The sequence below is a fragment of the Larimichthys crocea genome, chromosome XXIII (assembly GCF_000972845.2).
Source record: "Larimichthys crocea isolate SSNF chromosome XXIII, L_crocea_2.0, whole genome shotgun sequence".
Classification (NCBI taxonomy): Eukaryota; Metazoa; Chordata; class Actinopteri; family Sciaenidae; genus Larimichthys; species Larimichthys crocea.
Window position 1 is genome coordinate 16,575,792 of NC_040033.1, and position 27,615 is coordinate 16,603,406.

The window sequence follows — 27,615 nt, forward strand, 5'->3', positions numbered from 1 at the left end:
CCGATGTCCCGCACGCTGCCCCAGTCTTCTGTTAGGTGCTAAAAAAAAGCCAAAGTAAAGAAATGGTTATGGTTAAGCTTGGTGGTGTCACCTGGATTTTGGTTTTGGGTATGCACACTTCATTTCCAATGCTTTGCTTACTAGTTTCTGGCATCTTGCTGCATCACTCAGAATTTAGAACATGTGTAATGTTGAAGCTTAAAACACAAAACAAGCAGATTCTGCGCAGATGGAAAATTCATTTTTATGTATAAGTGTGTTGCTGTGTCTGCGTTCTCTTCAGGAAGTTACACTTGTGAAACTTCACGTGGCAGGTTTTCCGAAGGTTTCTTAAATCACGTAAATGATGAAAACAGTCCAAACTCATCTATTTTATGTACTATCGCTGTGACACATTCATGCTATCACATAAGCTAAACAAATGAGAAAAGAAGAAGTGGATGTATTAACGCTCAAAGTTAGCAAGTTTTCTTTCCTTTAATAATTAATGGGCTGCTGCAACACAGTGAAAGCAAACATGTAGCAGGGAGCACCAGGTTTATGTGATTTGGTGTCTATTGTCATCATTTACAGCTGACACAAGGTCAATATAACAACATAAAAGTTGTCCTCCATCTGTCACCTGGCTCCGTGTGTCTTCAACTGCATGCCTTCTCTGGGTGTTGCAGTGTCTGACACCGAATGGTCCAATGATGTCCCCGCAAACTTTGCCTCACTGCTGAGCAACCTCAACGGCAAGTGCTCCATACGCCTCAGCCTTGCCCACAAGCTGTATGGAGAGCAGTCCTCCAGTTTGTGTGAGGTGGTTGTGAGATATGTTGAATTAATTTGTTGTGAGGGGGAGTGCTGCATTTGTTTTCTTTTTTCTATATACAGATCCTTAGCTCCATACCTGTGCAGGCTTACGTTTTACATAATCCTGTTTGGTTCATTTGGTCACTCTCTAATAATTGTTACTTGGATTCCTTGTGCAGTGCCGTGAAAGGCCTCCTGTTTCCCATGCAACAACTTAGATGATTGAGCTCTCAGGCATCATACTGATTGAGTGCATACAGCTCTCGCTCATGTTGCCTTTACTTCATGGTGTTCTTCTCTTGTTATGTTAGGGTTTTTTGGGTGTGGTATTCCCTGTGCTTTTGATCCAGGTTACTTGGCCGAAACTAAAAGCACTACACCGCTGGCTGGGTCTGTGGCTTCAACCCCGTGCAGAGCAGCCAGGGACCAACTCAATAGGGGGTGGCGCGCGACGGAAGGTAGATCTCACATTAACATGCACACCACACACTCAACAAGCCTTCTTCTTTCAAAGAATGTATCCTACATCATCCTCTCCATCTTATGTTTCTATGAAATGGTGAATGGATAATGGACTGTCTTATATAGCGCCTTTCTAGTCTTGCGTCAGTTCTGCCCAAGGACACTTTGACTGCAGCTGGAGGGATCGAACCGGGATCGAACCGCCCAACCCAGGTCCATTCATTCAAGTGGTTACTCTTTAACTGGTTCTGGTTCTCTTCAACTGCCTTGTCTCTTGATCAACTGATTTCAGTTAAGTGTCTCAGACATCTAGGGCGTTGTGTTACTCATAGACGCTGGTTCTTTGTGCTGTCTGCAGACACCAAACATCTTCCACCACCTCTGTGCACTCCTGGCTCAGGCTTTGTCTTTGTTATCTTATTCACATCAAGAGGTCACAAGCATTTTTGTTTTGTTTCCAGTTTTTCCAGTTTCCTTCCTTTCCATTCCTTATGTCTCTCCATCCCGCAATACTCCCCCTCAGTGAGGTGAGAGGTGAGTCTCAGACACGGACTTCCCGTTGCCCACCTTATTTTGGGTCCTTTCTTGTTCTTTGTTTTTATTTTTTTTTTATATATGTATGTGATGATGGACTTTGCTGTTCTGTTCCCAGTATCAAACGACTGCTTGTAAAGTGTGTGGCCGGCTGTCCTGCTGGTCTGTTGCCATCTCTTCCGCACTGGCTGAGTTCAAGGGGGCTCTGTTGTGCTCGTTTATCGTAATATTTCACAATACGTACTTTGTGGAGAAACTGAGAAACAGAGCAGCATTCTGGGTTTATGAATAATTAATCTTTTTTACTTCTGTAATATGTAGCATGCGTGTGTCCGACTTTACAAAGGTGTGTTGATTTAGCTGGATGGAAATTATCAGCTTGAAAGTGATACTTGTCATTATGTTGTATCTTGTTTGTAGTTTGATCTGCTGCAGCTCACAGCACTATAAAATGAAACCACTGATGTTGCACTTGTTCCCTTATGACGAAGTTTTGAATATTGTTGTGGAGAAATTGCTGAAGTCAAAGGTCAATGGTGAGGTCAGGAGTCATAAAGTGTTCAGGAGCCTCCGATGTCTTATGCTGCTTATTTATTGTGCTTGGCCAAGGAGAATTAGAGACACTCTCAAAGTTCATCAGAAGTGCCTGAGTCGGTCTCACATTCTGCCCAACTCGTGCTGGTGGGTACTTAAACCCAAGATACACCACAAATACACAAATACTGAGTGTGCGTTTGAGAGAAACACTGACTTAACAAAGTGCTTGTTTATTTTTGTTTGTTTTGTTTTGTGTCTGTCTTGTTGTCTCCCCGAATGACAATAAGCCAGTGAAGATGATGAAATGAAAAGTAAATTCCCTTCACTGAGATTGCTGATGTCAACCTTCCAGGTAAGTTGACCTTTTTTGTATGTGGTTTTTTCCATGTCTCATGGAATTTATATTTTAAGAATACAGATTTACCATGATCCATTTTGATTAGTGTGGAAACCCTCAGACTTATTTAGGAATAAATAATACTCTTTCGGGTACTCTGGCTTCCTCCCACAGTCCAAAGACATGCACTAATAGGTCAATTGGTGACTCTAAATTGCCCATAGTTGGAATGTGAGTGTGAATGATTGTTTGTCTCTATGTGCTGCATGCCCAAAGTCATCTGGGATCCCGCCCCACCGTGATCCGATGAAATAAACAAATATGGTGGATGGATAATTGAGGCAGGGATTTTTTTTCACCTCCAAATACCAACTTGTTTTTCAGTGACGAAATCTGATCATCTTTAAATGAAATGAAATTAAAAACTAAATTTTCTGGACAGATCCTAGAATTACCCTATGAAGGGAAGGACTCGCCTGCTCATCTTCCTGCCCAATGAGATGGAGGATGACACCACAGGCTTGGAGAGGTAAAAACTACAGTAGACAAATGTACAATTTTAAAGAGACAGACTAATAATTCATATTGTATCCACACTGCTGGAGAAGGAGTTGACCTATGAGAATTGTTGGAGTGGACTCGTCCAGACATGATGAGTGAATGAAGTTCAAGTGCATCTGCCTAAATTCAAGATGGAGGAGAAGTATGACTTGAAAGATGTCCTGCAGCATGGGCATGGTGACGCTTTCGAGTCACAATGAGTGACTCTCTGGTGAGACATATGCCTGATGTAATCTGCAATACTTTAAGTGCACAGCATCAAATCAAAATTAATCAATCACTGAACAGACAAACAAAAGAGCCACTAACTTGCCACAGAATTCAAACTTGTCTGTAGACGACCCTAGAAAAAAGTTGGCACAGTAGATTAGATGTTCATGGCAGTGCACAAAATATCACTGCTGTAGGAGACAAAATAAAGCTTTACTGATTGTAAACTAATCAACATATTATTTGTCACTATGACACAAAACATGATTCACTAATTTACTCTGGTGGTAAATCATGGCTCTCTCTGCTCACAGGCATGTCTCCGCCAACGACTTGGTGCTGTCAAAAGTCGTCCACAAGGCTTTCGTGGAGGTCACGAAGAAGGAACTGAGGCTGCTGCAGCTACTGCTGCCGTCGTGATGAATCGCTGTGCAGTGATTCCTGTCATATTTGTGCAGACCATCCCTTCCTCTTTTTTTCCGTCATAACCCCACCATGAGCATCCTCTTCACTGGCGATACTGCTCCCCTGAGTGAGCATACTGTATGTCCTCTACACATGGCGGATTATGAGACATAGTGGCTGTTTTGCCTGTCTTTTGTGCCTTTGGGTTTGTGCCCAGTAGGCCTGTTCAGTAATCCATCCATGCCATTAAAGCATTGTGATCAACCATGAGTGAGATATATATTTGTTATCTAAAAAAAACCTTTGAACAGAAACTCTGGCACTAAACTTTGCTCTAAAACATGTAATCCACCTTCTGTTATCTCACACTGCTTCATGGGCATCCTGCTCAAATTATCTCATTAGTGATAAAGTGAATCCATGTTCTGCTCACTGCACCATCTCACTCATTGATCTATTACAAAACCTGTTGCAATTGTTTCAACAGTCGTGTATTTGTACATGTGTGTACATGTGTGTACATGTGTCGTGCTAAATCCAAATTTGATCTCAAATGAATTTCCTCCACAAATAAACATACTTATATGCATATGTTTATTCTAATTCATATAAAAAATGTTGTGTTCATTCTGGCTTCAGGTAACTGAATGTTCTCAATTCAAGATGTGTTCATCTTTTATCTAGTAAGTTTCGTGTAAATCTTATCTGATTTAAGTATAATACTTCTCAGTTGTTACATTGTCTCGTCATCATCATGTTTGTACCTACATTTAAGTAGTATTGTTACCTCAAACTATTTTATGACTACATCTGGTTCATGTGGTGAAATTACAATTGTGCAAGGTTAAGACTTCCCTCAATTCTGCGCCTTAATTTATGATCATATGTTTAATTGACATTTTTGTATGTTATGTTCCAAGGAGAAAGTGAAACTTTTTAGACAAAGACTTCTATATATCATACTTTCCCCTCTTTTCTTTGTATCAGACACAATGGCATCACCTCTATCCAGCCTTTATCTCTTCAACCCTGGATTGTGATGCTGGAGACCAAGAGGCACCACCAGCCACACAACAAATACCGTCTGCCTACCAGTATCTCTAAACAGTGTTGACTGTAACACCACACATTCAAGCTTGATGCAATACAGGTCTTTTGGGATGCTAGATAGGTCAAACGTTGACCAAATTATTTGGAGCTCATACTCCAGGCAATTAAAAAGGGGTGACCGAACATCATTTTAATCCCTTTGAATAACACCTTGCTTAATGATACTTAACTTACAGCATTTCTCTAAGTCTAAAGGCTACATTGACTTGTAATGTTATGAATTTGGTTGAGTGTGCACCCAATAATGGTAGTCGTAAGATCACAACACAAGTTAGTCAAATGCCTCATAGAGACCATATTTCTTGATATGAACAGTCAAAGACATTGTTCATGGGAAGATTTCTTCAACTATTAAAACATTACTTATATATTTTTGTAGACTAATAGTGCAAAACACTACAGACAATGAATGACTTCTCCTAAGAGCATGTAGCTGGATCAACATAGCAGAAAATGAAAATGTTCTCCTAATCAATATCCATCATCTCTGGTCCGTTATCTGTGGGTCTTGCTGATACAAAGTGAGAGGGATCAGTTATGAATTTAGCAGCATCTAGTTGGTGAAGTTGCTGATTGCCTCACATCTCACCCTCTCTCTCCTAGCCTCAATGATAATCTATAGTGGGTGCAAAACACGAAAGTAAAAGGGGCAATCTGAAGCCCAGTGTGTGTGGCCTGTACAAAGCTACTGTAGAACACCGTGCCATCCTGGGGTCGTTTTGAGTGTTGCTCAAGCTATGATTCATTGCAACCTCCATTTCCAGCTAAATTACATCTTAATTCCCAACCATGATTTCACAAGTTCCTGAAGGTGTGACGTACATGCAATGTAATTGTTATTGTCACATTTGTCAGTTACTTAAGTCAAACTCCTTAAACTAATAGTCTTCTTCAGTTTTTTAAAGTTTCTTTAATTTATGCGCTCACTCACTGGTGCAAAATGATTTCTTTCTACTGCACCACACTCTGATGTGATTGCAATCAGCAACTTCACCACTAGATGCTGCTAGAATTCATAACTGATCCCTCTGCTAACTTTGTATCAGCAAGACCCACAGATAACGGACCAGAAGATGGATAATGAATTTGAGGAGGAACATTTTCATTTTCTCTCAGTAAGTGCAAATATGTACCTGATTTGATCCAGCTACATGCTCTTTAGGAGAAGTCATTCATTGTCATGTAGTGTTTTTGCACTATTATAGCACTAAAAATATATAATAGTAATTGTTTTTAATAGTTGAAGGTAAATCTTCCCATGAAAACAATGTCCTTTGACTGTTCATATCATGAAATATTAGGTCTCTATGAGGCATTTGAACTTGTGTTGTGATTCTTATACGGTACTACCATTATCATGGGTAGCACACTAACCAAATTCATATACAAATTACCAAGTCAATGTAGCAACTTTAGACTTAGAGAAATGCTGTAAAGTTAAAGTTATCATTTAAGCAAGTGTGTTATTTCAAATGGGGATTAAAATGATGTTTCGGTCACCCTCATTTTAATTGTTCCTGGCAGTATGAGCTCCTGAAAATGAATTTGGTCATACGTTTGACTATCTAGCATCTCCTAAAAAGACCTGTAATTGCATCAAGCTATGAATGTGTGGTGTTACAGTTCAAACACTTGTTTTATAGAATACTGTAGGGCAGTGTACTGTATTTTGTGTGTGGCTGTGTTGCCTCTTTGGTCTCCAGCATCACCATATCCAGGGCTGAAGAGATAAAATGCTTGGATAGAGGTGATGCCATTGTGTCTGATACAAAGAAAAGAGGGGAAAGTATGATTATGACATTAACATTACAAAAATGTCAATTAAACATATTGATCATAAATTAAGGCGTCAGAATTGAGGGAAGTCTTAACCTTTGCACAATGTAATTTCACCACATGAACCAGATGTAGTCATAAAATAGTTTGAGGTACTATAATACTACTTAAATGTAGGTACAACAGATGATGACTAGGGGACAATGTAACAACTGGAGAAGTAAATTATACTTTAAATCCAGATAAAGATTTACACACTAGATAAAGAGGAACACATCTTGAATTGTGAAACATTCAGATTACCTGAAGTCAGAATGAACACAACATTTTTTATACTGAATTAGATGAAAACATATGCATATAAGTATGTTTATTTGTGACCAGCAGGAAATTCATGTGAGATCAAATTTGGGATTTAGCACATGACACACATGTACACACATGTACACACATGTATAAATAACAAATAACAGACTGTGTGAAACAATTGCAACAGGTTTTGTAATAGATCAATGAATGAGATGGTGCAGTGAGCAGAACATGGCTTACTACTTATCACTAATGAAGATAATTTGAGCAGGATGCCCATGAGAAAGCAGTGTGGGATATACAGAAGGTGGAAATACATGTTTTAGAAGCAAAGTGCCATAGTTTCTGTTCAAAGGTTTTTTTTAGATAACAAATATATCTCACTCATGGTTGAATCACAATGCTTTAATGGCATGGATGTATTACTGAACAGGCCTACTAGTGGGCACAAACCCAAAGGCACAAAAGATCAGGGCAAACAGCCACTATTGTCTCATAATCCGCCCATGTGTAGAGGACATACAGTAGTGCTCACTCAGGGGAGCAGTATCGGCCAGTGAAGAGGATGCTCATGGTGGGGTTATGACGGATAAAAAAGAGGAAGGGATGGTCTGCCACAAATATGACAGGAATCCTTGCACAGCGATTCATCACGACGGCAGCAGTAGCTGCAGCAGCCTCAGTTCCTTCTTCGTTGACCTCCACGAAAGCCTTGTGGACGACTTTTGACAGCACCAAGTCGTTGGCGGGAGACATGCCTGTGAGCAGAGGAGAGAGCCCATTGATTTACCACGCAGAGTAAATTAGTGAATCATGTTTGTGTCATAGTGACAAATAATATGTTGATTAGTTTACAATCAGTAAAGCTTTTATTTGTCTCTACTACAGCAGTGAGTGATTTTGCACTGCACATGAACATCTAATCTACTGTGCCAACTTTTTTCTAGGGTCGTCTACAGACAAAGTTTGAATTTCTGTAAGGCAAGTAGTGCTCTTTTGTTTGTCTGTTTAGTGATTTTATTTAATTTTGATTTGATGCTGTGCACTTAAAGTAATTGCAGATTATACATTCATGGCATATGTCTCACCAGAGAAGTCACTCATTGTGACATCGAAAGCGTTCACCATGCCCATGCTGATCAGGACATCTTTCAAGTCATACTTCTCTTCCATCTTGAATTTAGGCAGATGCACTTGAACTTCATTTTCACTCATCATGTCTGGACGAGTCCACTCCACAAATTTCTCATAGGTCAACTCCTTCTCCAGCTAGTGTGGATACAATATGAATTATTAGTCTGTCTCTTTAAAATTGTACATTTGTCTACTGTAGGTTTTTACCTTCTCCAAGCCTGTGGTGTCATCCTCCATCTCATTGGGCAGGAAGATGAGCATGCTGAGGTCCTTCCCTTCATAGGGTAATTCTAGGATCTGTCCAGAAATATTTAGTTTTTAATTTCATTTCATTTAAAGATGATCAGATTTCGTCATCCTGAAAAACAAGTTGGTATTTGGAGGTGAAAAAAAATCCCTGCCTCAATTATCCATCCAGCCATTATTTGTTTATCCTCATCGGATCACGGTGGGGCTGGATCCCAGATGACTTTGGGCATTGCAGGGCACATAGAGACAAACAATCATTCACACTCACATTCACAACTATGGGCAATTTAGAGTCACCAATTGACCTATTAAGTGCATGTCTTTGGACTGTGGGAGGAAGCCAGAGTACCCGAAGAGAGTATTATTATTATTCCTAAATAAGTCTGAGGGTTTCCATCTTCATCAAAATGGATCATGGTAAATCTGTATTCTTAAAATATAAAATTCCATGGCAGACATGGAAAAAAACACATACAAAAAAGCGTCAACGTTACCTGGAGGTTGACATCAGCAATCTCAGTGAAAGGGAATTTACTTTTCATTTTCATCATCTTCACTGGCTTAGTGTCATTCTGGAGACAACAACAGACAGACACATAAACAAACAAACAAATAAACAAGCACTTTGTTAAGTCAGTGTTTCTCTCAAAGCTCACACTCAGTATTTGTGTATTTGTGGTGTTATCTTTGGGTTTAAAGTATATCCACCAGCACGAGTTGGGCAGAATGTGAGACCGACTCAGGCACTTCTGATGAACTTTGAGAGTGTCTCTAATTCTCCTTGGCCAAGCATCAATAAATAACGCAGCATAAGACATCGGATTCTCCTGAACACTTTATGAACTCCTGACCTCACCATTGACCTTTGACTTCAGCAATTTCTCCACAACAGATATTTCAAAACTTCCGTCACTAATGGGAACAAGTTTGCACATCAGTGGTTTCATTTTTATTTAGTGCTGTGAGCTGCAGCAGATCAAACTACAAACAAGATACAACATAATGACAAGTATCACTTTCAAGCTGTAAATTTCCATCCAGCTAAATCAACACACCTTTGTAATAGTCTGACACACGCATGCTACATTATTACAGAATGTAATAAAATGATTCATTCATTCATAAACCCAGAATGCTGCTCTAGTTTCTCAGTTTCTCCACAAAGTACTGTATTTGTGAAATATTACCTTGTTTATTTTAAACTGAGCATCAACAGTATGCTCCTCCTTGAACTTTTCATTCCAGTTGCCTTTGAAGTAGATGGCATTGACTAGTACCAGCCTGGTCATGTCGTCCAACACACCTTGTACCAGCAGGTCTTTGATTTTACCTGGTGAACAGTAACAAGCAAAGGCATCATCATCACATATACATATTATATATAAAGATAAAAACAATTATAGCAATGTTTAAAAGGACCCAAAATAATGGTGGGTCTAACGGGAAGTCCCTGTGTCTTGAGATCTCACCTCTCACCTCACTGAGGGTGGATGTATTTGCTTGATTTAGGATAGACATTAAGGAATGGGAAAGGGAATGGAAACTGGAAAAACTGGAAATACAAAACAATAAAATGCTTGTGACCTCATTGTTACATGTGAATAGAGCATAACAAAAGAACAAAGTCCTGATCCATGAGGATTCACAGAGGTTGTGGAAGATTTTTTTTTTGTCTGCTAGACAGACACAAATAGAACCAGCGTCTATGAGTAACACAAACGCCCACTAGATGTCTGAGACACTTAACTAAAATCAGTTGATCAAGAGTACTAAGGCAGTTGAAGAGTAACCAGTAAGCAGTTAAAGAGTAAGCACTTTAAGTGAATGGGACATGTCTAAATGGGCGGCTGTGGTGGTTCGATCCCCGGTTCGATCCCCTCCAGTCTGTATGTCAAAGTATCCTTGGGCTAGATACTGACGCAAGACTAGAAAGGCGCTATATAAGTACAGTCCATTTACCATTCACCATTTAAATAGAAACATAAGATGGAGAGGATGATGTGGATAGACATTCTTTGAAATAAGAGAAGGCTTGTTGAGTGTGTGTGTGTGCATGTTAATGTGAGATCTACCTTCCGTCTGCGTCTCCACCCAGCTATTGATGTTGTCCCTGGCTGCTTCTGCACTGGTTTTGAAGTCCACAGACTCCAGCTCAGCGGTGTAGTGCTTTTTAGTTTCTGCCAAGTAATCCTGGAATCATAAATAGCGCATGTGAATACTCACACCGCAACAAAACACTAACATTAACAAGAGAAGAACACTCTTATTTTGAAGTAAAGGCAACATGAGCAGAGAGCTGTATGCACTCAATCGGTATGATTGCCTGAGAGCTCATCATCTAATTGCTTTGTACAGTTAGCTGATTGAGCAATACAGGCAGTGCCTTTCACTGCGACTGCACAATAGGAATTAATCAAGTAATCTATTTATTTAGATTTTGATAGTTTACCTTTAAATGAATCTCTTAAACATGATTATTATGTAAACGTAAGCCTGCACAGGTGATGAGCTTAAGGATCTGTTATATTTAGAATAAAAGAAAACTAAATTGCAGTTCACTCCCTCCTTCACAAACAAATTAATTCAACATATCTCACAAACACACCTCAACAAACTGGTAGGACTGCTCTCCATACAGCTTGTTGGCAAGGCTGAGGGCGTATGGAGCATCTGCCTTGTTGAGGTTGCTCAGCAGTTGAGCAAAGTTTGCGTGGACATCATCTTGACCATTCTGGGGTTTCAGACACTGCAAACAGCCAGAGAAGGCATGCGTGTTAAGACACACTGAGCCAGTGACAGAAGAAGGACAACTTTGTTATTGTTGTTATTATTGACCTTGTGCAGCTTTAAATACATACCATACTTCTTTTTCTCATTTTGTTTATGCCTATGTGATAGCATGGAATGTGTCACAGCGATAGTACATAAAATAGATGATTTTGGCCACTGTTTTCATCATTTACTGTATTTAGAAAGACCTTCGGAAAAACCTGCCACGTTTGAAGTTTTCACAAGTTTAACTTCTCTGAATGAGACGCAGACACAGCAAACACACTTATTACTAAAAATGAATTTTCCATCTGCTGCATGAATCTGCTTGTTTTGTTGTTTTAAGCTCAACATTACATGTCATATTTCTAAATTCTGATGATGCAGCAAGATGCCAGAAACTAGTAAGCAAAGCATTGGGAAATGAAGTGTGACATACTCCAAAACCAAAATCTCAGGTGACACCACCAAGCTTAACCATTAACCATTTCTTTACTTTTGGCTTTTTTTTTAGCACCTTAAGCAGATACTGTGGCAGTCTGCTGGACATCTGTATTTGTGTCCGCATCTGCATCCGCGTCTGCATCTGCGACTGCATTGCTGACGACTGTGGCGTTTCTGCCTCCTTCGGTTTCTCTGACTCAGTGAAGCAGAGGACCTGGGGGTGCAAATGGTAGTTTGTCTTATTATTCAGATCACTGTTAAGTTCAACATTATTCGTGTACGTTTGTGTGTGTTTGTGTGTGTTTGTGTGTGTGTGTGTGTGTGTGTGTGTGTGTGTGTGTGTGTGCCAAAACTAAAGCAATTGCACCCTCTCTGGCCTCATGTTAAATCACACACCAATGCATGCAGGCACAGACATGATTGCCTTACCGCAATTGATGATTCTCATAAGGGATTACACTTGTGGGAACAAAACCAGTGTCAATACACAGAGTGTAATTTATCCAATACTAAATTGCCAGGTTTGCAGTGCATCGAATAAGATAAAAATGATTATGAAAATATATAATGGTGAGACCATTTTTTGCAGAGTATTTTTTGACCATTCTCATATTTCCTATTTTTCATATATTATATATTTGTTTCCTCTGTCTCGGGCTAGTTTTTTGGTTTTCATAGTACATAGTACATAGTGCAGTTTCACCCTGTCACTTCAGTCTCAAAAGTAGTTGCAAGCAGTCAGTATTCTAATCGTTCACTTCAGTGACCATGCTATAAAGACAATATGTTTCATAATTCCAAGTTAAATTCATGCATTAAAATGTTACCAAAACAGAAGAACAGAAGTATTGACCGAAAGATTTAACTTTCAGTGTAGCTCATCATGTAAAACAATGGTTATTGTCATGGTTATATCATATATATGTTACAGCTGATTAGAGTTTTAATCACTCCCTATCCTGTTGAGTTGTTTAATCAATAGAAATGCATGTTCTATATGGCCTGTTGTCTACTCCCTCCAGAAGAACTATCCAACTTTCTGTAATCTAGAACACAGCAGAGCCCCACCATTCTTTCTGGCAGTGGGAGGCAGAATGAGTAATTTATGTCCAGGCAACCTCTCCTGCCACACCTCACTCTGTCTGACAGTTAGCTGTGAAACATTAAATAAAAACTTGAGCACCCAACCCATAAAACACTAAGCTACGCCTTTTTCTTTTTCTTCTGACGCAATAATATGGTGGAGAAATTCCATCACAATGACAAATCAGATCCAATGACTTTCCATGAGTGCAGGCCTGTATAAAACTTTGAAATGGGTGTGTTTACTTGAGAACTATAACTTTTGTACTGCAAATTTTCACTGTGTGTGTGTGTGTGTTACCTCTGACATCTGTGCAGCTGTGCTGCCTCTGGTCCCCAGCATCACCATAGCCAGGGCTGAAGAGATGCTAAAAGGGGAGTAGAAGATATTCCCAGTTTTGTCTTCATCACTTAGCTTTTTGAACAAAGCCAGAGAGAAGCTGGTGTTGGCTTTGGATAGAGGAGTTGATGATGTCATTTTGTCTAATAGAAAGAAATAATAACAGAGCATTATTCATCACATTATGAACTTTAGTATATGGTTTTATGGGATAATTTGCACTCTCCTGTTCAGAAAAGATATGTTTCCCTGATTATATCACACATAAGAAGCTTTTAAAAAGTTAAAATTGGTAAGAATCAGTCTCCTTTTCCAGCCATAAGTGGAGTTAAAAATATTTGTTTCCCTGCATTCTTGCACTTTTTATGAGGATCATGTGAGTTTCCAACTATCGAATATTGTTCAGTTGCAAACCTTAATAACCTCACTGCTGTTTTATTACAGAACTTAGCAGTGTCCTCCAACAACCCGATGCCTTCCCAGCCATGTGTAGAGAAATCCCTGAAATTTCCCTATCCTCGCCCTCAACTTTTTACTCACCGAAAAAGTTGAAATTGATCCAGGTCCTGAAACGAAAGAGAAACTTGTCACACAGATGTTGATCATCATTTTTTCAACCACAGTTTCCTTTGGAAACCAGGTAAAGGGCATAAATCAAGAAGTACACGCTGTGTAAAGCCTGACTAACAACTGTTATGTTCTGATCAATTTTCTAAATTATCAAAATCAAATTCATAAGGGATGCATTGTACTTACTAACGGACACTCTTCCTCACGTTACCAAGTAATCCAAAACTGTTTCAGTTAGGACGTGTTCTGTGTTGTTTTAAACTCTGTCACACCCATGCCATGCTGCATCTTGAGAAATCCTTCAGTGAAAGACACACCCAGTGCTATCATGATTTGGATACTGTGCCAATGGGTGTGCTTTGTAAGAGTCTGCTAACTGCAGAAATCCCATATAACCCTGAAAAGAATAAACTGATACAGAAAAGGTGTGGCTTGGATGGATGGATGGATGGATGGATGGATGGATGGATGGATGGATGGATGGATGGATGGATGGATGAAGACAAAGCAATAGTCTTCAGAAACATCCACATACAAGTGTGGTTGATACATGTGAATCAAGAAATACATCCAGTGAGTCAAGCCATATTTAGATATAGTTACAATGTTATGTGTGATATAACGGATGATTAACTCAATATGTTCAATATGGCTTACAATTCCTCTTATCAGTGCTAATGCTGATGTTGTGGTATCAGAGTTCAAACAGCTCTTGATTTGTTAAAAATGAAATAAAATTTCTGTTTTCTGCTCAGGTGTGAGACAGGTGCAACGTGACCGATCATGCAAGGAGACACTTACTGAGGAAGATAATTTGAAGAACATTTCACATGTTCATGCAGAAAATATGTGGTTGGTGTGTTTGCAAGATGCACTAATGTGTATATATATATATATATGTGTGTGTGTGTGTGTGTGTGTGTGTGTATATACATATGTATATGTGTGTGTGTGTGTGTGTATATATATATATATATATATATATATATTCTACACTATATATAGATAGTTGTATCATTTCTCTACAGGTTAAAGATATTGAAGATGACAAAACGCTGCTAATAGTAGCACTGGTACAGTATGGTGTGTGTGACAGCGCCCTCGCCTGGTTATCTCGGAGCACAGCAGCTGTTGTGATCCGTATTCAAGCGAGCTAACATGAAGTGGACAGGGGAGGAGATAGTGCAGTGGATGAACAGCAACAGGACAATCACACATCTGGCTTTATGTGTATGATAAAAATTATTTTTGAAGGGGGAAAGATACTGGCCTGCTACGGTAAGAGAAACTCCTTGTCATCATGCGTCACCTCGGCTTTGTCCACATCGCTGTCCGTCCTTAGCGTAGCAGCTAACGTGGATGTAATTAGAGGACACACCAAACCCCGTTCATAAAAACAGTCGTTAAGCCCTGTCTTGTGTGTTATTGGCAAAATACCAGAAATAAAATGTAAGAAGACATTTTGACTGAGCTGTTGTGAACTGCTACTCCATTCGGCGTGTATGCAATCACTTGAGCAGCTCTTATTTCAATGAAACTTTAGTTTGTTTGGGCTGCTGTGTGTAAGCAGCTGTGACTAACGCGGCTAACCTTAGCTGCTGCTCTGCAGTGACTTTGAAATGTTCTCATCTGGCGTGCTGCTGATAAGCTACTTGGTCCTATAATGGTGTGTAGCTGCTCTGAAGCTGTTGTAGCAATACCCGTGACATCCTTACACTGACATGACATTGGGAGTTTGTCCGGCTCATTTATCACTGATTTTAGCTTAGCTTGCGTGCTAACTTCGCGCTAGCCACGTCGTTCGCCACATGACTCCCCGACACATGAAGCAGGAAATCTGGCAGCCAAGTGTTTTGTTGTCACGCTGGCTCCAGCCTCAGTCTCTTTCCTAAGCAGTACCAAAATAGCTGTACGAGTCAGTCAGCAGTGAGTGAGCGGCATAAGCGATAACTCGTTTTGTTTACTCCTCATGTGTTCATCCTTTTGTTTCTTCTCTGATCCACTGATGCTGAATGAGTGTGGACAGGTTTGACAGGCAGCTGACAGCCTCTCAGTCTGAACACAAATCGATTAAAGCAGCAGCACCAACAAGCAGCTTCTTCTTCCTTTTTATTTCAAAGCACTCCTTGTTGCAGCCTTCATTAAACCTAAAATGGAGCAAATAGATCAAAACTAATCAGTTGACAAGATGATCTGACACTAATTATAGACCTGCCTTTTACCATAATGGATTTTTACACATAATGCACAAAGCTATGAATTATAAACGACGTGGCTCATGTCAATAATTCATCAGCCCTCACAGTCTGGTACATTTATTTCAGGATGACAGATTCTGCTCCTTTGCTCCTTGGTGTTTTGTTTTTTTTACAGACTCTATTTTGAGCAACTCTCTGACAGTTTTGATCATGAATTTTATTCTTTTCTTGTACAGGTGTTCAGAGTCTTCAGCAGCCCCTCAGGGTGCGCATCACTGCTTCTCTTCATCGTCACACAGCACCTCTGAGGCAAGACAAGGTCGGTGTAGGTGCAAGGAGCCTCGCTGACGACTGCGGTGGCGGGGCAGGAGCACGCAGCTCAGGAAGATGGCGTCACCCTTTGTGCCTGTCCCCGTACCCATGGACAGAGCCTTGTCGGGAGGTAGCAGCAAGCTCAGACGGCCGCAGCGGGCTTCATCACTAGGCAGCGTCTCCAGCAGCTCGTCCTGTTCCTCTATCATCAGGGTGGCTGGGGATGACCACGGAAGAGGATTAGGTTCTCAGCGTCAATCCCGCGGCATTGACAGAGTCAGCCGGAGCAGGACACCGCCACCTGGCCAGAGCCCAGTGACACGGGCCAGGGTGAACGGGACTCTGGAGCCGTCTGTAGAGTACTCTAGCTGTCCCCGCTCCATATCGGACCCTGTTGGGAGCCAGCAAGGCGAGGAGAGGCCTATTACCCCCACTGTGCTGGGGTATGAGGTTATGGAGGAGAGGGCCAAGTTTACGGTATGAAGCCAGAAAATCAGATTCCATGACATCATGACAACGTTTTGTAACTTGCATGGTATATGGGGCCCAACTCTCCAGCTAAGTGATCTGACGTAGCCCATATTGATGTAGGCTGGCAGCATGTGAACCCATTTATCAGTGTGCTTAGAGTTATAGTGACAGGACAGGACCAACACACAGCATGAATGCATACAAGAGATTAAGTCTAAAGTCAATATTGGACACAAATCCTCAAAGGAGAGACACATTTCTCTGCACTTGCAGTAAATACAGAAGAGTTGTCAGGAGGTTTTCTTCATACCATTACAGGAGCTGTGTTTTGTGTTACAATTGTAAGCTGTGTTGAGGAAAGAGAGGGAAATGTTTAACTAAATCGCGACAGCACAGCGTGTTGTTTTATGTGGCACCTGGTAAACTGCATCAACTCTGTACTTTTGCAGTTGTAAACAAGATTTAAGTGTGTGTTGTCTTATCTCTGCTGCAGGTATTTAAGGTCCTGGTCAGGAAGACTCCAGATGAGAGCTGGGTTGTTTTTAGAAGGTACACAGACTTCTCCAGACTCAACGACAAGGTCTGTTTGGGTGTGTTGTCTGTACAAATGTTTGAGGACCCATGTTTATCTTTTAAATGTAGGTGGTTCCAAATATCAGGCCTATCTGAAGATTTATTTTCTATCCTTCCATGTTTGCAGACACCGTTTATTACTATCTACTTATCACTTTCAGCATGCTTTCTTTTGTTTTTGAGTGCACTGTGCAAGTGATTAGAGCCAAACAAAGAAGCCCTCTGTTCCCAAATAACAAACAGGCCCGAGCCAACAAGGGGACAGGTCTCTCGTGGTTTCGGGAAAGACAGTCTGGTCACAGATTGCTGAAGGGAAACTAAATCCATGTGATGTGCATGATGATGATCTCTGGAGGCCTGCAAAATATAGTTTAAGCCTTTTATTCCAATTCACAGTTTACTAATGCAAACACAGTAAACCCAGGCGAGCAGACTGGAAACAAGGGAGATGGGAACACCCTACATTCACCACGGAGAGAGGACATGAGGGGGTGTGGACATCCTTTTGTCATTCCTGTGGCTTCTCCACAGAGGCAGCTGTAATTTTCATGCTGTGCTGGATGGCTTTTTGCCAGGCATGTAATGTAGTTGCACATTGGACTTACATTTAAAAGGTTGGAAATGTTTCAACATCAAGTGTATTCTTAACCACTGTGGGACATGAGCACACACCTATGGATGATGTTTTTATTACCTTATGGTCGACACATGATCAGGATTTCAATATGCAGCTCTGCTTCCACACTGGGCGGCTGGCGCCAAATACTATTTGTGTTGCAGTTTGGACCTCAGCCAGCATTGCTCCACTCTACATTCACGCACACTGTTCAAGCTACCAAGTGTTAAAACAAGTAGGTTGTGCGCACACACCAGCCTCACCCCCTGCCGAGCATACGGACGTCAAGGCCTGTCGTCAATACAGTTTCCTCCCAAAGCTGACTACATGTGGCTTTGTTTTAATCTGCATACATCTGTTTTGTGGATTTGGTAAATCACCAAGCATCCATGAAGAATGTGTCCGTCAGGAATACAGGCGAAGATGGATGATGGAGGAACTTTGAAGGCTGCAGTAGAGGCTGTCAGCACAGTACACTTCAGTCAAAAATGGGGCAAACAGCAGACCAGAACGTTTAGGCAACAAAGACATTTGGCAATATTTAGTCAACATTGATTTTAACTCAAAGTGACTACCTACGGCACAAAGAAAGTAGACGGCCCTAGTTTTGAACAAGAGTAGCAACTGGTCATTTTAAATTGGGTCAGTTGACTTATTTTATTTTATTATTTTTATTTTATTTTACAACCGATGGTCTTCTACCTGAAATCTGTTCTATATGGGTTGTTAAACTCGATCCATCTTCTTCAACATTTTTCATTACAAAAATGTCCCCATTAAACCAGCCTGCTAATGGCGGTCCTTTTTAGTTGTAATGGATTTTTTCTGTCAACCAGGTGAGGTGGCATCTTACCCAAGATAGACCTGAAAACAAAAGTCAAACATTTTCCATGCTATATCTGACGTTTTCCAGTAGCTGTACATCGAAGAACATTCCCAAAACACGTGGGAATGATTTGTTTTCAGCCTCTCCATCATGCTGTCTGCCTCAGCATGTACAGCTCAGTTTCATAATCCATTATTATATATCCAAACTCGTCATACTGTCACAATCTGACCTCTGCATTCTTCAGTTTATAAACCGCACCTCATGTCAATCATTCCACCTACCCTGCTGAGCAGCTCTGCAGGAGACCAGTGTGAAATTTCAGAAGCTGTCTGATATCGAACAGAAGCGCAGTTCCTCCTCAGCTGTGTCTCAGAAAATACAGCTATGAGTGAAACTTTGAAATATTGATATTGACGGAAAAAGAACAATGGCTTTTGACAGTAGTATGCCACCGGTGAACACACCAGTACACATATGCAGACTTAATAAATTAATTCAACTTAGTGCCTTGTCTCATGTTTTTAGCGCATTTCCATGTTCATTGTTTTAGCCAAACTGAGCCGATGCCCAATTTAAACAACACAATCATATTTTTGATTCAGAAAAAAATAAAAGAATGTAATTGTACACTTTTTAAAAAGTTTTTATTTTTATTCCCTGATTTCATGACTTGTCACTAACTGTTGTCTCATTGCGTGTCAACCACCTCATATTGTCTTTAGCAATCATATTCTTTTACTGTGACTGCTGCTGTACTGTTTATAGATGAGATCATGTGATGCTCATTTCTTACTTTGTGTGTGTGTGTGTGTAGCTGAAGGACATGTTCCCAGGCTTCCGCCTCTCGCTCCCCCCAAAGCGGTGGTTCAAAGACAACTATGACAGCGACTTCTTGGAAGACAGACAGTTGGGACTACAGGCCTTTTTGCAAAACCTGGTTGCACATAAGGACATTGCCAACTGGTGTGTGACATGACATGATTGCATAAACTTGTGTTACTGAGCACAACATGCACACGCATTAATGTTCCACCATTTGTTCTCCTTGACAGTCTGGCTGTGAGAGAGTTTCTGTGTCTGGATGACCCACCTGGGCCTTTTGATAGTCTGGAGGAGAGCAGAGTAAGTGTGCATTTATGTGGAAGTATGTGCACATATGTACTATATGTGTGTTTGCCCTGTGATTCATGTCACTTCAAAGCTTTCTAAAGAGGAGGGCGGAGTATCGAACGGTAATACAATAACTTTGAGAACCGACCAAGTTTTGTCCATAGCAGGAAGTATAGAATATCTTGCTTTGTCAAGAATATGAAGTTACAAATACAATTTTTCAATTCAGCTGGATAAGATTACAGACCTCAGGCACAAATCAGAAGAAATAAATTTTAAAAAACGCAGTTGTATAACAGTTCTTGTGTTTCTGTGTCCCAAGAGCTCCTCTAAAATGACTTCATACAGTATACATCTGTTTGCTGTCACTATATCTTTTTGTTGTCTGAGCTATTAGGACTAACAATATTACTGGTCATAATTTTTCTCCATCCCTCTCATTCTCAAAACAGTGCCAGATATTTTACACCCCAGATATTTCTTATATTCTTATATGGTCATTACTCTTAAGACAGAATTAAACACAGATGCTTTTAAAAGTGTTTCTGTTCAGCAAAATGAAGTATGGGAGAAAATATTCAAGTTCAAGTTGGCCGATGTATTTCGAGGCATAGTTTGGGTTTCTTGAAGTTGGGTTTTATGAGGTACTTATCCATAGTCCTGTCTACAGTAGACAGCAGGAAGCATGCCCACAGTTTTGCAGAAGCAGATGGGGAAACCAGCCCAGAAGAAGTGTTATGCACTGGTGAGGACAATGTAATTTAAGTGCACGCTATATTGAGAAGATTTCCCACTGCTTTACCTTGTCGTCAGACAACCATAGAACTTAACGTGCTGTATTACTCTGAGCAGCTGTTCGGATCAAAGTTACAGCGGCACAGCCAGAAAAACACAAGCATGCATTATCTTTGATATCTTTAGAAACCTGATTTTAGTTAGTGGCAAAGAAAAGGGCAAACTTGGGGTGTTCTCACCGCTGTTTACACTGACTACGTATAAATACCTCAAGCGACTTCAATTTCAAAATACTATCCCTTTAAGCCAGTGGTTCTTAACCTTGTTGGAGGTACCGAACCCCACCAGTTTCATATGCTCATTCACCGAACCCTTCTTTAGTAAAAAATAAAATGATTTTTTTACTGGTGCACAAAATGAACCGTGCATTAACATCACCTTGTTCAAATAACAAAACCAACACAGTGCATGAACTCACAACAACTTACCTCAGTGTGACTTCTGCTGTTGCCTTTGAGAGACCAGTTCAGATATGCGTGGCTTCACCTTGGCAAGTGCCAGTCTCATGTCATTTTCACAGCAAAGTCTGTTCCTTTTCTTAGTTTTTATGTCCAGCATCCTCGAAAACGATTGCTCACAAAGATATGTTGTAACAAATGGTATAAAAAATTCCAGGGCGGAGGCTCCACCGAACCCCTGAGACCGACTCACCGAACCCCTAGGGTTCGATCGAACCCAGGTTAAGAACCACTGCTTTAAGCCTTTAAATAAAACCCAGTCCTGCATGTTACGTGGAAATGAAGTAGCTTGATGGCATTTAGTAGGCAGACACTCACTGTCATTACAGCAGACATAAACATGTCACAGGTTTCACTTGTCCCCTATAGCTGCCCTTGTAAAATAGCCTACTTGACCTGCAGTTTCCTTCAGGGCAACACCTTGAACATGTCTGTTTAAGGCAGTTGAGTTATAGATTTAACATGTGTGTTGAGACTTGTGGTCTGCCTTTCTTTTTATTTCTCCACATCCAAAAATGTGATCCCCGACTTCTCATGTGTTCTGTCTTGTCATGCTTTGCCCTCCACCATTTGTTTCCACTGTCTCCATCGGCTCCTCCCGCCAGGCGTTCTGTGAGACTCTGGAAGAGAGCAACTATCGTCTCCAGAGGGAGCTGCTCGAGAAGCAGAAGGAGATCGGCGCCCTGAAGAGGAGGCTAGAGGAGAGGGAACAGGCCATCCGGCTACTGGAAAAGCAAATCAAGTGAGTAGACATGCGTACAAATGACGTACATGCAAATCACATCTGGCAGGAGAATGACTGTATTAATTGAGGTCCACACACAAGTTATCAGTGCTAAAATAGCATTAAATGTGGTAACTAAGTCAATAAGGTTGGTTATGTGTTTGTCTGTCCCAGTGGTGAGTGTGTGAGCCCAGAGTCACTGTGTGGTCTGTCAGCTCAGGGCAGTGAGAGCAGTGCAGATGCAGATGTGGAGTCCTCTGCTGCAGAGGCTGATCAGGACATGCCTGATGACGCGGGGTAAAAAAAAACACACACACACACACACACACACACATACACACACACACACAGAGTAATGAATAAGATGTTCATGCACATACACCAGCAAACACCTCAGAGCAGAGGTACAGTCACGTGATTTTTCAAATAAGTAAAAACTAAGTTAATGTTTTCAGGTTAATAGGCTGTGTAACAGAGCCTTTTTTTTAGTCCTCCACCTGTCGCTCGTGTCAGAGGAATAGATACACTTCTATTTTGATCAATGCAGCTGTCTTCAGAGGCCACTTAATGGCTTGCCTTTCAGGCACTACAGTGAGTATGATGATACAGCGGCACGTCTCAAGTAGAAGCCGACTGACATGGAAAATTCAGCACAAGGCACTTTTGCAGCATTAATATCATCACTATATTAACATAGTTGTCTCATACTTTGCACTCTCATCACTTGCTCTGAGGTGCTAAAGGAGAACTTCGACCTGGACCCGATTTCCCCATGTTTTTTTGTCAAAGTGACTGATGGGGACAATAATTCTGTATTGAGAGAGTGCAGCAGCAGCAGCAAAACGCTCTACAATGTTCATTGTACGTGCTTGTTTTTGCCACTTACCGATCAAACCATTGGTTATTAAACCATATCAAACCATTATTGTAAATGTCTGGCAACATTATGAAAATGACCCTACAGAAAAATGAAACCTTTTCTGTACCTGTCGCTTCATCCATTCTTAAATCCTGCTCAGGGAGAAGTCTCGTTCTGATACCATCCACAAGTCTCCTGAGCTTTGCAGCCGGTGGCTCACCCTCTTCTGACTGTTGCCCCCTCTCTCTCTTTCGTTCTCTGCTCTTCAGCGGCCATATGAATTCTCCAGGCTCAAGTAAATATGGGCAGTCATCCACATTGTCAAAATCGACTAAATATACAGCCATTGCAAATCTTTTACATCATGCTAAAGTGATGCACTCATGCACTTTCTGTACGTCAACACATCAGATGAAGCAAAAGGACCAGAAAACGTTTAATTCAGTTTAATGCAATTGCCCACAAGGATTATGTTGCATTTTTGCGGGCCACAGCGCTCTCACTCAATACAGGACCAATTATTTAGTGTATTTAAGCGTTCTGTGGTGAACATGTGGTGGACATTTACACTTGTTTTTCTTTGTGTTAAGCAGCTGCTAATGAAATTCTTATTTTATAGTGCAATTCCCCAAACTGTTTGCCAATTAAACCTTTCAGTGAAGTAAAGGGTCAGTTTGAAAACCCGGAGACCTCTTACTAGTAAATTATGTGATATACAAACACAAAGCAAGGGCAAATAAATGCCTGTCTCAGCTAGAGGTCTGGATTTCCTTTCTTCTGAGAAGACCATAGCTGATTGACTTTCTACCATAGCAAACTTAATTGATAGGGAGTAGTGTTTTTCCTGCCTCAGCTTCTACTACCTAATCAAATTACACAGGAGGAAGTATTGATCTCAAACAGGCATAAGACTAAACTGATCACATTTGATTGATTAGACCTTACCAACTATCTATCTGTCTGTCTGTCATAATCACGCAAATTAGTTTGCTTTTTAAAACGTTTCCCTTCTTGTGTTTTATTTTTTTGCCCTTACATTTCACAGCAGTGCTGCTCCAATCTGAAAAAAGAGCCCCGTAACATGTGAGGTACTTCACATACCAGCTCAGCAGGCTAACCCTTATGCCATACTGTCTTTTCTTCTTCTTCTTCTTCTCAGTAACATGCATCCCACTGTTAAAGTTTGTACTATAATGTAGGTGTCCTGTTTTATGGTATCAGGGTAGAAAAGAACGGGTTTGTATTATTTTCAAGTGTGTCTTCATACAGTACGATAATCACATGCTTTACTATATGTGCACTTGCTGGACAGCACATATGAGGACTGTATTAAGATTTGCTCGAAAAAATCCAAACCTATCTTTTGGTTGCTTGCAGTCAGGATGTTTATTAAGGTTGGGGTCGGTTCACTTTCAGTGCACCTAATTCAGGAACAATGCTATACAATGCTCTCCTCTCTTACACAAAGTCCCGTCCCATGTTCTTAAAACTTTGGCGGCCTAATGGACGCAGACCTAAAAGAAGTGTGTTTTAACTCCAGAGGCTTGAGACTTATTTTTAAAAACAAGGTTGCAGGCCACACAATTTTAATAGCTAGACTTCAAATTAGAGTCACTCAAAGTGAAGTGAAGTGATTTTCCACTTTTTGAATTGAGTGAGCTGAAAATGATTTGCCCCCAACTGTTCATTGTACTGTACAATGTTCTGTACTCTGTGAACCTTTTGGCTGTACCGCACTCCTCCCCCTGCATCGTATGTGACTAACATGCTGTTAGTGCCTCTCTTTCACATGGTGATGTGTGCTCACTGCGTGGGCATTATAGGTTGTTGGATTTCAGGTCTTCCTCCTTCCTCTCCCTATCTGGTGTCTGGTTCATAATAATACCAGTGGTAATCCACTATATGTCATGCAGTGCGAGATGGGAGAGATTTGGAGGTAAAGCCTGTCTTCCCGCTGTGTGTTCAGCCGACCTGTAACTGTAACTGGTGTCGTGGCATTAATAACATGTGTATCAGTATCTGTCTCCTCCCACAAGGATGGTTCGCATCTCTCCTCTACTGTACATGGCTTCTTGGATCCTCTCAGTCTGTCTGGCTTTATGTTGTCTGAGGTGTACAGCTCTTACAGTACATTACATTTCATTTGGATTGAATGACTTAAATGCTGATTGTGTCTCCTCTGCTGTGACGTCCTTCTCTTCAGTGGCAGGTGTGAGGTCCAGCCGGTGCGATCATCTGCCTGTTGGTGTGGGCCGTCGCTCAGCACCTCTCCTCCGGTCATCCAGGTCACTCAGCTTTACCACCAGAAACTGGAGCACTAACAACAAAAACTCAAACATCCTTATGGTTGAGTGCTATTCCATACCTTGTTGGGTTTTTTTTCCATCTCTTCAACCTTGAACTCTCCTTCCTCCCATTGCAAGCCTTCCATCACCATTTCAGCCACTGTTTTTACCTTCCAGTCTTGGACTTGGATCTGATGCAGCCTTTAACTCAATATCTGCATATTAAGTTAAAAGAAAAGAGTTTTATATTGTAGCAGCCTGTTCCCATTATATTTCCCTGTATACGATGGCTCTCAGACTCAAGTTAATCTTTCTTAAACTATGTCTTGATTTATCACTTTTGCACCTCCTTCCATGGCCGCCAGATTGGATCAATTTGATTCTGCGGTCACAAAGACAAAGTTTGGCTTCTTGACCAAAAAACCCCCCCAAAAACGATGACTTGAAGACTCACACCACTGGGTGGTTTGATGATTTTCACAGTTGTGACAATCTACAGAAAGCCGGAACCATCATCTCTTCCGGTTTCTGCATTGCCTTAAGACAGGAGGCCCATTCTCAAACCAGAGAAACAACACCCCCGTGTGGTTATATAACTAAGAAAAAAGTCTGGATAAATTAAATGTCTCAGGATACTCGATAACCAGGTGGGTATCACTGAGGATTGATAACTTTCTCTTTGCAGGTACGCCCATGTCATTGCTTTGTACTGCCATTGACTCATTGAGGCTGCAGCCAGACATAACTTGAGGACATTGTGTTTTCACTTGCAGTCAGACTCTTTTAACATTCCCTCATGTTTTTAGTGCCATGCATGATTTTGTGGTAAACCAAGTCCTGCGAGAGACAGAAAACATAACAAGAGAGAGCCAATCAAATGCGCCCTGTTGTTGCTTTTCCCTGTTACAATTCCTCTTATACACAGACATGCATCCGTTTGCTTCAAGGCATTGATTTTTGCCAATTTCAGTCCATAAATATTTACAACACTCGACCTCCTCTGGCACCTTGCCTGTTAACAGAGTGCAAACGGGGCCTGGAATCGTATCAGTAAAGCTCTACTAAGATATTGTGACAAGTATAATGAAAGGATCAGTTCACCCATTTTACAAAAAGACATTTTTGTAAAGACATTTGACATAATTGTTGACAAATTGCATATGAAAAATTCAAAAGCAACCATCTACCGAACAATAATCCCTGTTAACAGCGACACCTGAGGGGTACAGCCTCAGGAACTCCACAAAGTTGAAGCAGACGTTTCAGAGCCAACGTAGTTAGGGTGAACTAATCTTTTTAAGAAGTAATTCGACTCCATTTGAGGAAAGACTCCCCCACACATACACAACACACATATGTACACACACAGGAAGTTACGACTCGAGAGACTAATGAGCCATAGTTGAGAGAGCAGAGGGAAATGAGACTTTAGAGCAGGACCTGTTTCATTTCAACAACACCACCTTAGTTTTACTGAATCAAGGCCACTGAAAATAACAAACAACCATCATACATTTCAGAAAGCACTCGACAATATAAGTGACTGATAGACACTAGTCAGCTCTGTATCAGCATCCATTGTTACTGGGCCTACACATCATCCCAAAAAGCCATATTCTGTAGACCCAAATAAGACTTGAGAGTTCGGGTTTTTAACTGTCGTCGTGTGTGCTGACCAGCTCACAAGTTTCTCACTCTTTAATTTATGAAGGGTATAATAACCACAGCTAATGTTGAATCGTCTCAAACAAGGCCTGGTTAAAGGTCACGTAATGCACTTTACGGATGAATGGCAACCCATAATGTTTGCTAGGATATGGTTTTACTACTTAATTTGTCCGAGACAGAAACGTGCCTTTTCAATCACTGAATCTGTCTCGATTTCCACGTGGATATCATGTTAATATGAGAGTAATGTCTATGGAGTTTGTTAATGTTTTGTTGTCTTGTAAATTCCCTTCACTACCTTTCAAGTGCCTTGAAGATCTTTCACTTTTTGTTGGTGTGTTTAAATAGCTTTATAGATTTGTGTAGGACATGAAATAATTCCACTATGTTCCTGAAGGAAATAATGTTTTAAATGACACTCATATGTATATGTCGTTGCTTGGAATAGACTGAACCAACATGTTTTTTTTGTAATATTACATGAATTAATGTCAAGTCTTAGTTCACATATACACCCATAGTTGCACTATGAAAGATTTATATGAATAACATTTGGTATCACTATTAATGTCCTGGATTTAAAGGGATAATTCACTGAGAAACCTGGTCTGAAATGCATACTGCAGATACTGTAACACATACTATAACAGAGACGTTTATGAGAAATATTTAATTCACACACAAACATGGAATGTTATATTGAATGAACATGTATGCGTCGTCACATTTAAAGTGTCCATTTTCCTGAAATTTGATGGTATCAGTGGTTTGTGCTTTCTGCTGAGATGTTTGTGGGCAAAATGTAATAAATTCTTACCACAGAAAACATCTCTCTTTACTTCCATGCTTTCTTTTTGGTTGTAACAAATACAAGAAATACAACTTTAACGGTGAAGCAGTTTCTCCAGAGAAGGGATTATATACGTACATAGTGTGTGGGCAACATAAACGTTTAGCTCCCAGCATCTTTTCCTCACAAGTATTCTGGGATTTGATTTTACAAGACACCTAGCTTTTCACAGGGTTTCCATTGAGTCATTTAAAGTTTTTATTGACATTCACACCTTAAAGCGAAAACAGTCTCAGAGATTT

The 27,615-nt window shown here is 40.6% G+C and overlaps 2 protein-coding genes and 1 pseudogene across 11 annotated transcripts; 2 read left to right on the forward strand and 1 right to left on the reverse strand.

Annotated features, from left to right (window-relative positions):
* Positions 1 to 3,972, forward strand: part of LOC113744518 (uncharacterized) — a 12,022-nt pseudogene extending 8,050 nt beyond the window's left edge.
* Positions 3,973 to 7,426: 3,454 nt separating this feature from the next.
* On the reverse strand, positions 7,427 to 15,614 carry LOC104929070 (leukocyte elastase inhibitor). Of its 3 annotated transcripts, none has more exons than XM_019274842.2 (11): positions 14,731 to 14,863; positions 13,596 to 13,621; positions 13,017 to 13,198; positions 11,706 to 11,846; positions 11,025 to 11,165; positions 10,492 to 10,609; positions 9,607 to 9,749; positions 8,914 to 8,991; positions 8,378 to 8,467; positions 8,125 to 8,305; positions 7,427 to 7,794 (listed from the first exon to the last, which is right to left on the reverse strand). In XM_019274842.2, the coding sequence occupies exons 1-11, from the start codon at positions 14,841 to 14,843 to the stop codon at positions 7,568 to 7,570; spliced, it is 1,440 nt and encodes a 479-aa protein (XP_019130387.2). In that variant the 5' UTR covers positions 14,844 to 14,863; the 3' UTR covers positions 7,427 to 7,567. The 3 variants fall into 3 exon arrangements, with proteins under 3 accessions (XP_019130387.2, XP_019130388.2, XP_019130389.2); XM_019274843.2 differs by lacking the exon at positions 14,731 to 14,863 and adding an exon at positions 14,896 to 15,614 and having other exon boundaries at positions 7,568 to 7,794; XM_019274844.2 differs by lacking the exon at positions 14,731 to 14,863 and adding an exon at positions 13,812 to 14,051 and having other exon boundaries at positions 7,568 to 7,794.
* Positions 14,768 to 27,349, forward strand: snx16 (sorting nexin 16). 8 transcript variants are annotated; one of them, XR_002042901.2, is made up of 9 exons: positions 14,768 to 14,903; positions 16,060 to 16,612; positions 17,100 to 17,186; positions 19,439 to 19,587; positions 19,677 to 19,746; positions 21,593 to 21,729; positions 21,886 to 22,008; positions 22,731 to 22,865; positions 23,616 to 23,658. XR_002042901.2 is itself a non-coding variant. In XM_019274845.2 (9 exons), the coding sequence occupies exons 2-9, from the start codon at positions 16,211 to 16,213 to the stop codon at positions 24,889 to 24,891; spliced, it is 1,122 nt and encodes a 373-aa protein (XP_019130390.1). In that variant the 5' UTR covers positions 14,768 to 14,903; positions 16,060 to 16,210; the 3' UTR covers positions 24,892 to 27,349. The 8 variants fall into 8 exon arrangements, 7 of the variants coding, with proteins under 7 accessions (XP_019130390.1, XP_010741830.2, XP_027129959.1 ...); XM_019274845.2 differs by lacking the exons at positions 22,731 to 22,865; positions 23,616 to 23,658 and adding exons at positions 23,730 to 23,765; positions 24,774 to 27,349; XM_010743528.3 differs by lacking the exon at positions 22,731 to 22,865 and adding an exon at positions 24,774 to 24,907.
* The last annotated feature ends 266 nt before the right edge of the window (positions 27,350 to 27,615 follow it).

Excerpts from the sequence above, each read along its gene's own strand:
- LOC104929070 (XM_019274842.2), bottom strand. The coding sequence starts at position 14,843 with ATGTGTGATTGTCCTGTTGCTGTTCATCCACTGCACTATCTCCTCCCC. Across the intron at positions 11,166-11,705 it reads TGCCACAGTATCTGCTTAAG|TGTCTGAAACCCCAGAATGG; the intron begins GTGCTAAAAAAA and ends GGCTGTTTGCAG. Across the intron at positions 8,306-8,377 it reads ACACCACAGGCTTGGAGAAG|CTGGAGAAGGAGTTGACCTA; the intron begins GTAAAAACCTAC and ends TATCCACACTAG.
- snx16 (XM_019274845.2), top strand. The coding sequence starts at position 16,211 with ATGGCGTCACCCTTTGTGCCTGTCCCCGTACCCATGGACAGAGCCTTG. Across the intron at positions 16,613-17,099 it reads AGGAGAGGGCCAAGTTTACG|GTATTTAAGGTCCTGGTCAG; the intron begins GTATGAAGCCAG and ends TCTCTGCTGCAG. Across the intron at positions 19,747-21,592 it reads ATAGTCTGGAGGAGAGCAGA|GCGTTCTGTGAGACTCTGGA; the intron begins GTAAGTGTGCAT and ends TCCTCCCGCCAG.